The 14543-nt window shown below is 41.9% G+C and overlaps 1 protein-coding gene across 6 annotated transcripts in view; it reads right to left on the bottom strand.

Annotated features, from left to right (window-relative positions):
• Positions 1-251: 251 nt before the first annotated feature.
• Positions 252-14543, bottom strand: part of fmnl1a (formin-like 1a) — a 226604-nt gene continuing 212312 nt past the window's right edge. For 3 of the 6 annotated variants that reach the window (XM_073070697.1, XM_073070696.1, XM_073070692.1), the window contains one exon: positions 252-5039. In XM_073070697.1, the coding sequence (XP_072926798.1) occupies positions 4936-5039 (104 nt within the window). In that variant the 3' untranslated portion in view covers positions 252-4935. Of the gene's footprint in view, positions 5040-8913; positions 9012-14543 lie in introns of those variants that run through there. The other 3 variants (XM_073070698.1, XM_073070693.1, XM_073070694.1) reach the window with 2 other exon arrangements.

Consider the following 14543-nt stretch of genomic DNA (forward strand, 5'->3'; position numbering starts at 1 on the left):
CTCCGTACACCCTACTTTCTAATTAACTCCATGCAAGCTTTGAAAGAAATGCATCACACTTCAACAACTTAATCCATTTATGCAATGTGCAGAACCTAAAATAAAAGGTTATTTTTAATTCAGTGTTTTCACCAAGAAATTCAAAAGCAAATTATCTGTATTTATTTAAAACCTTTATGATGACATTTTCTCAATAAATTAATTTAGATCAACACTTCCTGTTATATTAAATAATCTCAGCAGTCACACGGTAAACTTTGTTGAAAGTAATTTATTGATTGTGCATAAAAAATTATTCATTCATTTTTTATAATCTCTCAAATATAATGTATGCAATTTTACAGCAGGTTATGCATTTAGTTTACTCTTTGGGCTTGGGAACATGGGGAATCTATTTTGAATATGAGGTGCACAAGGGAGGTCTCCACCTAATCACGGTTTGTGAAAGAGCAGATTGATAGCATCTCCTCAGGCACCTATGGAAGGTGCAATCAAATTTCAAAACTATTCTAGTGTACACCCACAACTGTCAGGTTGACCAACCAGATTACATGGACCATGCCAGATCCATCATTTTACTTTGGAATTCTCTAACTGGATCTGTTGAATTCAAGTATTTTGAACGTGACCCGCAATATTCTGACTTGTCCACACACTGCTCTTTCATATAAACACACCCTTGACTCATTGTTGCCTTACAAAAGGGGATCATGGGAGCTAGCTAAATTATCAACTCAAATTGATTTTTCTCCGCCATGTTAAAACAGTGCAATCCATGTGATTTTCATGGTAAACTTCAAATATAACATTTTTGTTATTATTTAGGTATTGTCCTTGTTTATCAAACAACAGACATCTCCAATAACCAGGGAGTTGGCCACTATTTAAATAGGTAAAAATATTTATGAACATCAAGGAAGGAAAAGGGACATTAAGGTAACTTCTCCACATCTTGCCTACTTCCCATTTTCCAAGGTTTCTCTAAACCTTGATTACTTAAGGTTTCTCCCTCTCTTGTTAATGACATATGCACTGTTACCTTATTCCATTATCCTGAAACTGCATGTTCCTTAAACTATAAAAGTGATTCTGCAAAGCTGAGCTCCTAACCTTGACCTCACTAGATGGCGCCTTGATCAGTGTTGGGTTGATTCCATATCCTGTAAGATGGTTTGCAAACTCACTGTAAATGCTCTATGCAATTGCTTTATCACAAATTAAAAAAGCTGTACCAGCCACAATTCCCTTGTACTGGGTCACATTCTGTATTAATCTTCAGGCTTACTTCATCACATCCCAGCTTTCCTGGGCCTTTTCCTTCCTCACCTGTACCTCGGTGTGTCTAAGTTGCAACCACAGACAGGCCAGTGCTCTGAATGTACACATCTGTGTCCTTGACGACACCTGCCCACCTTTTTGACAGAATCTCAGACCTGAACCAGTGACCATTTCTCTTTCCACTGATGCTGACTGTTTCCAGTGTTCCCTGGAATTCCAGCACCCACAGTTTCTGATTGATTTTAAGTTATTTTTTCCATGTTACAAAGCCCTCCACTGATAAAGGGGAAGCTCCAAGTGCCACATTATTTTAATGCAACTGGAAGGCAGTCAGAGCATCATTCCCCAACTCCCTGGACATACTGTCGACCTGCAGAAATTGTACAGAATACGTAAGATATCCATCATTTGTATTAATTTCTTTGTGGTATCCTCTCTCATCTAAGCTGGAATTTATTCAGCACCAGCTACTCCACCTTCAAACTGTTGACCTACAACAATCACAGTCATGATCTTTGCCTGTGCAATTGAAAATACCCCACACTTAGATAGCAATCTTAAGCATAATGAGGTGTCCCAGGGAAGTTCATACATGTACTACCACTCAAAGTCTGACACTGGCTCATCTACTTCAGCTTAAATTAGTCGCAGGGATCCAAATCAAGAGTTTCCACTGTTGTATCTCACTGTCACATAAGGTATATGGAAAGATCCTCCATGTGCCACACAGCCCTGATATTGAGAAGTCAAATCAAGTACAAAAATGACTCTGGATTTGTGGCCCCCTTGCAATTATGTTAAAGGAGGATGTGCTAACATGAATAACACTGAAACAAATAAGGTAAAAGATAGTGGAACAAGAAAGAGATTTACATTTATTCATAGTAGTTGGGAAGGATGGAATTACTACTGCAAGAAGTAACATTACATAATTTGTGAAATCTATCAATAATAAAAAATTAAAAAAAATACAATTCATATTGATATATAAAAACAAATTTAATCAGGGACCGAGTGACTATTTATCAATGCATTTAGCTTTATCACTGCCATAAAGCAATTGGTTTCTCTATCTGAATGAGCACCTTAGAAGATCCACCATGACTGACAGCATTGACTAAGGATGCATACTCTGAAGTTCAAAAGGAATTCTTTACATATGGAATAACTCTTACAAGAGACCAATGGAACAGTTAAGGAAAACATTTGTACCCTGAAGAGATGTGGAAAAATCAAAGAGGAACAGGCCCGTTCTGCTCACTGTATCCATGCTGACCATAAGACATTGGACCAGAATTAGGACATTCGGCCCATCAAGCCTTCTCCACCATTCCATCATGACTGGTTTATTTTCCCTCACAACCCCATTCTTCTGCCTTCTTCACGTAACCTTCGACACCCTAACCTATCAAGAGCCTATCAACCACCACTTTAAATATGAATTAATTCCACAGATTCGCCACCTTTTGGCTAAAGAAATTCCTCATCTCTTTTCTAAATGGACATCCATGTATTCTGAGGCTGTGCCCTCTGGCCCTATACTCTCCCACTATTGGAGACATCCTCTCCATGTCCACTTTATCTAGGCCTTCCTTTCAATATTCAGTAGGTTAGAATAAGACCTGAAGCATTTCTACAATAATCCTATGTGCCCACGTTAAGCTCATCTACAAGAACCTAAAAACACCATCTAGATAGCATGAAGTCAGGACAGAACCTGAGCCACCAATGCAGGCTCTAAGATATTGCAAGTCTTGGAACTAATTGTGTGTGTAAAAGCCCTTTGTTTAACTGTATCATAAGTTTCTATCAGTAGTACAATGAGTTAAATTTTCTCTACATTGAGCCAAGGATATTAAAATTGAAAATCAGAAACTCTGCAGATGCTGAGAATCTGAAACAAAAACCAGAAAATGCTGGGAACACTCAGCAGGCAGCCTCTGTTGAGAGTGGATCAAAGTTAATGTTTCTGAAGATGAAGGGAGACTTTACGTGAAAAATTAAACCTGTTAAAGTTTTCTCAGACACTGTCTGACCTGCTGAGTGTTTCCAGCATTTTCTATTTTGGTGACAATATTCCATCTGGTGTTCTGACGGATGAGGTAATTGAGGAAATGGAATGGACTGACTCGGTACTAAACTCTGGTACTGATGCCAATCATAAAGGCTGCATAGGAGAATAAGAAATAAAGCAGGAGTTAGCCATTCGGTCTACTGTGTCTATGCCAACATTCTTTTGTTCCTCTCCCCCACTGATTCCATCTGCCTTTTGCCCACACGCTGTACAGTACCTCCTGGTTTAAATTGCCCATCATCCTTCCCTTATCTGGTTCCAATGATCACCTCCCTTTCGTATTCACATATGCAGCCTTTGTGTCTCTTCTTATCACCTTATAGCTTGTCTCTTCCTCTAACTGCCTCTTTTTTATATCTTAATATATTTTAAAAAATCCACCAATCTTTATCTTAAATATACTGGGTGATCGAGCCTCCACAGTTCTCAAAGGATAAAGAAATTCCTCCTCCTCTCAGTTCAGAATGGCTAACCCTGTATCTTCAGGCTGTGATTGCTGGTTGTTGACGGCCCAACAAGGGCAAATAGTAAAGTTGTATCTAACCTTTCGAGCTTTATTGTCCCTTTCTTGAAAAAACATTTTATTTAAGGTTTATTTTAAAATATGCAATGAAAAAAGCCTTACTCCAGAGGCTTAAGGCCTACAGATCTTGATACATCATTGTAATATGCTGAACTGCCATCCAAGTAATAGATTTTGCTTTTCTGTGGATGCTGAACTTCATTGTGGTGTGATAGTCAGCTCCAACATTCCAAGCCTCTAGTTATTCACTTGGTGAACTATCTCATGGTGGACTTCAAAGACTGCATTATAAAATTGAATTATTTAAAGCATTAGAAGATTTTGAAAAGAGATGATATTAATATAAAAAGATTGTTTTATGATAATCCATTATTAGCTGAGCCAAACAGTCCAACATCACTGAATGACTGAGGATAAAAATCATCCCTCAAACATCTACAGCACTGTTGATAAATTAGGGTTTTCCATTCAACTGGGATAAAAATATCCAAATTGTTATGTCACAGACTCCAGCTGACCCCCTATCCTGAATTGAGTCTCCCTTTGATTGTCTATATCTGGGAAAATACACCTGAAATATTCCAAGTATTATTTATTTTCTGGCATACAATTTTTAAATGCAGAATATGCAAAGCATGGTGGCTAAAGCAGTGTAATTATGTAAATAACACCAGCTAACCAATTGACAGTTCCAGTCTTTAGTTGTTACCAGGGAAGCCCAGTGGGCCAGTCGGTGAAGTTGCCAAGGTGGGGTTGTAATGAGGCTTCTCACTGAGGAAGACAAATTAGAGTCTCCTCTTCTCCACCAGTTTCCCATTCTTACAAGATTCCTCAAACCTTTAATCAGTTTTGCATTATTTGTTCTCTACAACACAGATATCGCTATTGGTTACATATCTAATTTCAGCAATTGAATCTTATTGTACTTACAAATGTGAAGCCTTATGAAGTTGGAATTACTGTACAGTACATAGCTAAGTGCTGCAAGTTTACCCCTGGTGTCTATTGGTTCTGAATTGATTATTTGAACCCCCTCCCCCCCGACAGCTCAAACAACTGGTTATAATGAGACTTCTCCAGATACGCGAAGATTCTGTTCGTCCATTCTCTTCCGAACACTCCTCCTCATGGCGTCTGCACGTCTATACGGCTGGTTGCGTAGATCTGCATGGGAAAAATACGCACAGTATGAGCCCCAATTGCAGAGATATAACTGCAGAATCAAATCTACTGGAGATGCATTACATGAAGATGAATCATTTCTCTTAATTGAGATTCAACACAAGAAGCATTGTTTTTCATGGGCAAATTGACAGAACTGAGGTAAATCCTGATACAGTATTGCTTTTGTAGCTGTGTTGAACATTCATGATTCAGGACATTAATCCAGTCTGTAAAAAGCATTATAGATCAGAAGGTTTATGAAAGTCAGCACCTCTACGCAGAAGATTCTCAGGTTAGTACCCATTCTATAAACATGAACACCAAATTTAGTTGATCATTTCCACTGTTAGAAGTTCACCCTTTTAAATGTGACATTGCAAACACTTGTAATTGTAAAACACTTTGAATGTAGCAAGCCATAAGGTTGTCACCAAACATAATTCAGGGGGTGGCATGGTAACATAGTGGTTAGCACAATATTTTACAATACCAGTGACGGGGGTTCAATTCCAGCCACTACCTGTAAGGAGTTTGTACGGTATCTCCGTGACCGCGTGGGTTTCCTCCAAGTGCTGTAGTTTCCTCCCACAGTCCAATAATGTACCAGTTGGTAGTTTAATTGGTCATTGTAAATTGTCCCGTGATTAGGCCAAGATTAAATCGGGGTTTTCTGGGTGGCATGGTTCAAAGGGTCAGAGGGCTGATTCTGCTCTGTATCTCAATAAATCAATAATAATTTGTCACCAAGCCACATATAGATGTTAGGTCGAATAACCTGTCAGAGGCAGGTTTAAAGGACTATCTTGAGAAACAGCATAAAGGGACACCTTAAGGACAGCACGGAGAAGCAGGTAATGTCCAGAATCTCATGGTTGCTCTTGAATCTGGTGCTGTTTGGGATTTACATCTTCTCACTGTGACCACCTGGGTTCTGTCCAGGTGCCCCAGTTTCCTTCCTCATCCCAAAGACTGCTGGTTGGTTGGTCAACTGTAAATTCCCCTGGGGGGAGAATTGGGGGTGTTAATGAGGGTATGAGAGAGAATTGGTGGCAGGAAAGTAATTGGGGGATGGACCATATGGGACTGCACTGAGAAGCAGAAGGAACTCCAGGGCAGAGGGAAATCAGATGAAATCAGGGCCTTAACGGTGGAATGGTCAAATGTTTAAATACAAGGAAGCTTACAAAAAGAAAAATGGAGGTCATCATTATCATAAAGAAAGGTCAACCCTTTAACTGTCTTCACCAAAGGCCTTTACTTACAGAGTCACTGACTGAACCATCTGAATTCATATAACCACACAAGGTTTAAATGCAGAGCTTGTCATTACTATATGACACTCACTAATTTAGTCAAAGAATCAAGGCAAATGTACCAGAAGCACTATTAGCATCAATGGTATCTCCAATATATTTAATGAAACGAATTTAAGGGCTTTTACTTTTAATTAGAAACCTGAGTTTTTCAGAGTATAATATCATAGCCTGACTCATTGCTAACTATCTGCAGCTAAGTATAGCTAGGTCAGAGTTATAATTTTGATCTGCTTCATGCCCCAGCACAAGTTTGATGCTCAGGGGTTTACTTGGGCAAGGAAATTCATTCATGGCTATTATTTCTTCATCTGATGCCACTTTAATTTCAGGATCAAAAACCAGGTACAGATAGCAGACTTTGGGCTTTTAACACCTCATATCCTACAGGAACACTGACAGTAGACAGAATCTAAATACATTATATCATCTCCCAGACTCTGAACCAAGTGCGCCAACGAAACCCAACAGAGTATGTCAGAGCACTTGGGTGCCACGGTATTGTAATGATTAGAGTGACACTGCTACAACTTGGGGCATTGGAGTTTGGACTTCAATTCCAACATCTTCTGTAAGGAGTCTCTGTATGTCCTCCCTGTGACCATGTGGGTTTCCTCTGGGTGCTCCAGTTTCCTCCCACACTCCAAAGCCATACCAGTTGGTAGGCTAATTGGTTATTGTAAATTATCCTGTGATTAGGCTAGGGTTAAATTGAGGGCTGCTGGGTGGCACAGCTCGGTGGGCTGGAAGGGCATGTCCGTACTGTATCTCTAAGTACATAAATAAATAAATCACGTGATCTACACGATCTTCAGATTTGACGGAGGACAGAGAACTGATGTGACCAGCAAAAGGAGGAAGTGCTTTAGGCATTAAATGGATAAATGTGGAATTCAATTGCCTGACTGGGTGGTGGGTTCAGACTCACAAAGGCCTACGGGGAGCGGGGAGAGGTTAAAGGAGTGCAACCAACTGCATTGATCTTGCAGAGAGCAAGCATGGTGCTGACACGGTGCTGGAAATTCCCCAGTTTACGACTGTGTGTGGTGAACTACATATACCTGTCTGGACTGCTCCTGTGGCTCCTCCCACAGACCCCCGCTGACTGCTCCTGTGGCTCCTCCCACAGACCCCCGCTGACTGCTCCTGTGGCTCCTCCCACAGACCCCCGCTGACTGCTCCTGTGGCTCCTCCCACAGACCCCCTGCTGACTGCTCCTGTGGCTCCTCCCACAGACCCCCGCTGACTGCTCCTGTGGCTCCTCCCACAGACCCCCGCTGACTGCTCCTGTGGCTCCTCCCACAGACCCCCGCTGACTGCTCCTGTGGCTCCTCCCACAGACCCCTGCTGACTGCTCCTGTGGCTCCTCCCACAGTCCCCTGTATAAAGGCGATTGAGGCCTGAGCCCGGCCTCATTCTCCAGGATGTAGTGTTGTTCATTCTTCCAGTCAATAAAAGCCGATATCTCGCTTCTTACGTCTCAGAGTGAGTTATTGATGGTGCATCACTGTGTCACTGTGTCTTCAGTTGGCAGCAGCCACAAGAAACCCAGGATTCTCCCAGGAAACGGAACATGGTAAAATGATTAAGTGGAGGGGCTGCTAATGACAGTGTTTGCAATGCATTCTATTTGAGATATATTACTGATGGATCAAATTCTAGTCAGAAAACAGAATCAGAGAATCAGTGCTTCACTTGGTTTGGCATTGGCTCCATTTTGCAATATAGAGTTCATTTTGGGAAATGTTTCTTGCTGCAATACTCTGTCAGAGATGAGAGTAGAGCTTGATAATGCAGAGAGTAGCGGAGCTGTATACTCCATGTGTATACCTACTATTGTTTGCACTTATAATTGTACTTATATGTATATTATAGGGTTTGTTTCACAGTTGGCCTTGATATGTGAGCTTAGCTAACCAATAACCAGATCTGAGTCCTGGACATTTTTTGATTCATTAAGTCAAATTAAAGGCAGTGTTCAAACCTGTAATGTTCAACTGAGCTGCAGAAACAGACACTTCACAAACGAACATTAATAGCACGTTCCACTCAGACACGTACAGCCCCAGAATACAGCCCAATTTGATTTTACGTGACCTCAACATAACCTGATCAACCCCAATTTGACCTTACCCTACCACGCAACTTAATCCAATCCCTGGATCATGCTCAACCAAATATGACATGATCCATTCTCCCCAGCCAGCACCCATCACCGATCCACAGCACAAATGCCCATGAGCCAGTGCCTGCACTGGCATCAATGGCCACTCAATGCATGCCCCCCAAAATAAAAAGCCCACCATTAGAACAGAAAACCCACCCTAACACCAACACACCAAACCCATCACTAATACAGCACCCCATTTCCAATGTATGAGGCCCTTACTCAAAGCTGACACCCACACTGATACGCCTCCAATACGAACAAGATTACATGGGCTTCCAGAGTTTTATTCAGCAAATTCAAGTTTAGGTATTCTTTTAAGACTACAGATAAATTAATGTCACGCACCTTGCAGCTTACCTGGAAGGGTGCCGCCTGACAGGTTGCACGCAGCAGAGAGGGGGTAGCACAAAGCAGACAAGCAGCACACAGAGGCGGTAAGCAAAGCCAGCGACAGCAGCAGCCCCAGTGATAGGCAGCAACAGAGAGCAGCTATTAGGCAGTGGAAATACAGCACTCAGAAACAGAAACCTCAGAGTTATGAAATACCACTGTAAAACAGAGCAAAATCTACAAAGGTACCAGTTCAAGTACTGCCTGATCAGTTCAGCCGCAATTAAACAGAAGGTATCTGTGATGAAACTGACACTCTGACATGTCCTGTAAGCATCATTTTCAGCTAACGAGGGGTGATACACACATCATGTTACAGGCCATCCTATAGTAACAAAATGGATTCTGTTTTTAACCAATGTCCTGAAAACAATTTTGTCTGTAAGTCAGTAATTACACCAAAAATCACTCAAGTTGGAAACCACAGCTGTACAGAGTGGCATCTAGAGCATGCAAGGCTGATAAGAAAGTGGAGAGAGAGGAAACTACTTCTTCTGCTTGTTCGAACAAACGTGTGCACAAATTCTAAATTTAATATTACTTGTATGTATCAATGTCTGCTAGTTCGTATGCGCGGGCGCTTGCAAGTTAGTCGTTCATGACTCAGGGATGGTCTGTATACCCTTTGGAGTTAATGTCAAACTGCAAGTTGTTGCTGGGGTCCCTTGCTGTCTCTGGTATGAAGCACTGTCAACTCGCTACTGGATATAAGAGGTCCCATGCTGTATTTTTACCGAGAGTAATAACGACCTGTATTTCTCGTGACATTGCAAAACATCCCAAAGTAGTTCTCAGAAGCAAAGTCATGTGTGGTTACCGCAGACAGCCAAAAGCTTGGTGAAGGAACGCCTTAAAGGAGGAAGTCGGAACCCGAAAGCTGGAGGGATTTTTAAGGGATGTGTGGCAGGAGCTGTAGAGGCTGGAAAGATAAAGTCACAAATGGATTTGAAAAGAGGATAAGAATATTAAAGCTAAAGCAGAAATTAGGGCAACTTTGCAAGCTTAGGGGCTGTGGTTAAGTGTGATTTGGAGTGAGTTCAGATACCTGTAGTGGAGATGGTGAAAAATGGGAGGTTGGCAGAACTATGGAGTATTTACTGTAAGTCAGTAGTCAAAGGATTTTAGCATCAGATGAACTGAGGAAGGAGCATTAAAACACAGTTATTTATGATGAAGCAGTGTCAGCCAGGTTGCAGTCAGAAAATTGGTCCTGTAAGCCTTGCAATGCACCACTAATTCCAGCAACCATTAAACAACTCCTGAGGGCACACACAGACGGAGGAAACTGGAGCAACACAGAATGTTGGAGGAGCTCAGTGGGTCATGCAGAATGCACAGAGGGAAACAGACAGTTGTCTTTTTGGGGTCAACGTGAAGGGCCTTGACCTGAAATGTCGACTGTCCATTTCCTCCACAGACTCTGCCTGAGACACTGAGATCCTCCTGCATTTTGTGTGTGGCTAATAAGTCCTGCGGTCCTCATTCTTCCACTGCCAAGCAAGTTATTTATTTATTTATTTAGCGATACAGCACAGAGTAGGCCCTTCCAGCCCTGCTGCCCCAGCAAACCCATAACCCTGATTATCCCTAACCTAATCACGGGACAGTTTACAATGTCCAATTCACCTACCCAGTACGTCTTTGGACTGTAGGAGGAAACCGGAGCTCCCGGAGAAAGCCCACACATTCCATAGGGAGGATGTACAGACGCTTACAGAACAGTGACGGAATTGAACTCCGAGCTCTGGAACATCCTGGGCTGTAACAGTGTCACACTAACTGCTACATTACCATGACGCCCCAATAATTATAACTTTATGTATAGAGCACCTTTCATACAAAGTGCTTTACTATTGGATAAAATATAAACATTAAAATAAAATAAAAATAAACATGAAAATAAAAGACAAAAAGATGTTAGCTGAAAGCAAGGTTACATAAATAGGTGTTGAGCTGGTGTTTAAAAGTGTCAACTGAGTCTGCATCCCTTATAGTTTTAGGTACTGAATTCCAAAGTTTAGGAGCGTAGCTAAAAAAAAGGCTGACCTGACAATTATCTTTTGGGGCAGATTGTTTAAATTTAAGAGACCAGTGGAAGAAGAGCTGAGAGCTCGAGCAGGATTATAAAACAAAAACGATTCTGTGATGTACTCCAGTCCTAGGTCACTGAGAGCTTTAACAACATGCAAGAGAACTTTAATTCAGCAGGCCAGCCTCCAGAGTGATTCTTTCTGTCTCACTTACCAGTCATTATATGTTTTATCTAATGAAGTCACATTATCTGAAATTCTGTTCACTGGATTCTATGAGTCTTCAGAAGCATCAAATTCAGGGGTTCCCAACCTGGGGTCCATGGTTAATGGTTTGGAAACCCCTGATCTAACTGAACACTGACAATTTTCCGAAGTGTGCCCCTCTACCTAACATGGAGTCAGACTGATACAGCATACAAACGGGCCTTTCAAACACAGTCTGCACCAATCTAACCAAACATTTTTATACTAATGCTTTTCTAATTCCATTTTTTCTCACTGGGAGAACACGATTTATTTATTTAAAAATTGAGATACTGCATGCAACAGGCCCTTCCTAAACTGCCGGTTTAACCTTAGCTTAACCATGGGACAATTTACGATGACCAATTAACTACATCTTTGGACTGCGGGAGGAAACTGGAGCACCCGGAGCAATCTCATGCGGACACAGGGAGTACGTACAAACTTCTTACGGGCAGGATCGGTAATTGAACTTGGGTCACTGGTACTGTAAAGCACTGTGCTAACCACTATGCTACCTTGCCACAGCACTAGAATGTTACACAAACATGACAGGAGGGCAGGACTAAAGCTGGGTCACTGGAGCCGTCAGGCAGGAGCTCTCCCAGCTGGGCTACTGTGTCACCCAAATGGATGGCTCTAACTTTCAGACAAGAAAATAGCAGAGGTTGAGTTACCATTTCAGATTTCCTCTAAACCAAGTGCAGGCCTCACTTCCGTAGTCTGTGAATCTCTGTTACTATTGTGCCCCCTATGTATTGGAAAGTTTTCAGCAGGTGATGCTAAGCCACCTCATGCCCATTTACACTGCCCAAGTGGCAGAGTGTTTATATTGGAAATGGCATGGCACACAACCAAAGATTCTCTGCATGATGGATATTTTTGGCATTAATTAATTCTGAGTTGTGTCATGCCCTGAGCTGCATATATTTCAATGAAAGGAGTATAGTAAGAAAGGTGGTTGAGTTTAGGGCACAGATCAGTATGTGGAATTATAGCCATTAGTGAGACTTGGTTGTAGGAGGGGCAGGGCTGGCAGCTCAATATTCCGGGGTTCTGTTGTTTTAGGGTGGGAGGGATTAAAGGGGGTGGTGGGATGGCATTATTAGTCAGGGAAAATGTCACAGAAGTGCTCAGACGGGCTAGATACGGGAGCTCATCTAGTGAGGCTATAAAGTTGGAACTGAGGAATAAGAAAGGGATGGCCATGTTCAGGGATTACATTATAGACCACCCAACAGTCCATGGGATTTAGAGGAGCCAATTTGTAGAGAGATTGCAGACTGTTGTGAGAAATATAAGGTTGTTATAGTAGGTGATTTTAACTTTGTACATATTGACTGGGAACCCATACTGTAAGAGGGTTGGATGGGATCGAATTTGTCAAATGTGTTCAGGAAAGTTTCCTTAATTAGAACATAGAATACCCAACCAGAGAGAGAGAATTATATCATTAGGGAATGAGACGGGACAGGTGACAGAAGTTTGAGGAAAGGAACAGTTCGCATCTTGTGATCACTAGTGTCAAGATAATTATGAAGGAGAGGTTTGGTCCACGGATTGATATTCTAAATTAGAGAAAGGCAAATTTTGATGGTATCAGAAAGGCTCTGGCAAGTGTGGATTGGGACAGGGTTGTTTTCTGGCAAAGGTGTATTTGGTAAGTGGGAGGGCTTCAAAAGTGAAATTTTGAGAGTAGAATTTGTATATTCCTGTCAAAATAAAAAACAAACAACGATAACAGATTTAGGGAAACTTAGTTTGAGAGATATTGAGGTCCTGGTGAAGAAAATGGAGGTGCATAGCAGGTAGGCGGGTAGGAATAAATGTGGTGTTTATGGAGTACAAGAAATGCAAGAGAACACTTAATCAGGAAATCAGGAGGGCTAAAAGAAGGCACAAGATTGCTCTAACAGATGAGATGAAGGAGAATCCCAAGGACTTCTACAGATATATTAAGAGCAAAAGGATAGCAAGGGATAAATTTGGTCCACTGTAAGATCAGAATGGTAATTCATGTGTGGAGCCAAAACAGATGGGGGAGATCTTAAATGGCACTTTTGCATTTGTATTTATTTTGGAGAGACAGACACAGAATCTATAAATGTGAAGCAAAGCAGCAGCAAGGTCATGGACCCTATACAGATTAAAGAGGAGGAGGTGTTTGATATCTTGAGGCAAATCAGGGTTGACAAATCCCCACGGCCTGACAATAAGTTCCCTTGGACCCTGAGGAAGACAAGTGCAGAAATTGCAGGGCCCCTAGCAGAGATGTTTAAAATGACATTAGCCACGGGTGAGGTGCTGGAGGTTTGGAGGATAGCTGATGTTGTTCCGTTGTTTAAGAAAGGCTCTGAGAATAAGCCAGGAAATCATAGACTGGTGAGCCTGACATCAGTAGTAGGAACGTTATTGGAAGGTATTCAAAGGATGTGTGTGTGTGTGTGTGTGTGTGTGTGTGTGTGTGTGTGTGTGTGTGTGTGTGTGTGTGTGTGTGTGTGTGTGTGTGTGTGTGTGTGTGTGTGTGTGTGTGTGTGTGTGTGTGTGTGTGTGTGTGTGTGTGTGTGTGTGTGTGTGGACACACACAGTCAACATGGCATCGAGTCTAACCAATCTTACAGAGTTTTTCAAGGGAAGTGGATGTTGAATACATGGACTTTCGCAAGGCCTTTGACAAGGCCCCATGTGTGAGGTTAGTCAGGAAGGTTCAGTCGCTCGGCATTCAGGATGAGGTAGTAAATTGGATTAGTCATTGGCATTGTGGGAGAAGCCAGAGAGTGGTAGTAGACAGTTACCTCTCTGACTGGAGGCCTGTGACTGGTGGTGTGCTGCAGGGATCGGTGCTGGGTCCTTTGTTGTTTGTCATCCATATCAATGATCTGGATGATAATGTGGTAAACTGGATCAATAAATTTGTGGATGACACCAAGACTGGGAGTGTAGTGGGCAACGAGGAAGACTATGAAAGCTTGCAGTGGGATCTGGACCAGCTGGAAAAATGAGCTGAAAAATGGCAGATGGAATTTAACACAGACAAGTGTTAGGTTTTGCACTTTGGGAGGACAAACCAGGGCAAGTCTTACACAGTGAACAGTAGGGCACCAAGGAGTGCAGTAGAACAGAGGGATCTGGCAATACAGATCTATAATTTCTTGAAAGTGGTGTCACAGGTAGATAGTATTGTAAAGAAAGCTTTTGTCACATTGGCCTTCATAAATCAAAATAGTGAGTACAGGAGTTGGAATGGTACTGTATGTTGAAGTTGACCAAGCCATTGTTGAGGCCTAATTTGGAGTATTCTATGCAGTTTTAGTCACCTACCTACAGGGAAGATGTCAATAAGATTGAAAGAGTG

Source organism: Hemitrygon akajei, chromosome 18 (assembly GCF_048418815.1).
Source record: "Hemitrygon akajei chromosome 18, sHemAka1.3, whole genome shotgun sequence".
NCBI lineage: Eukaryota > Metazoa > Chordata > Chondrichthyes > Myliobatiformes > Dasyatidae > Hemitrygon > Hemitrygon akajei.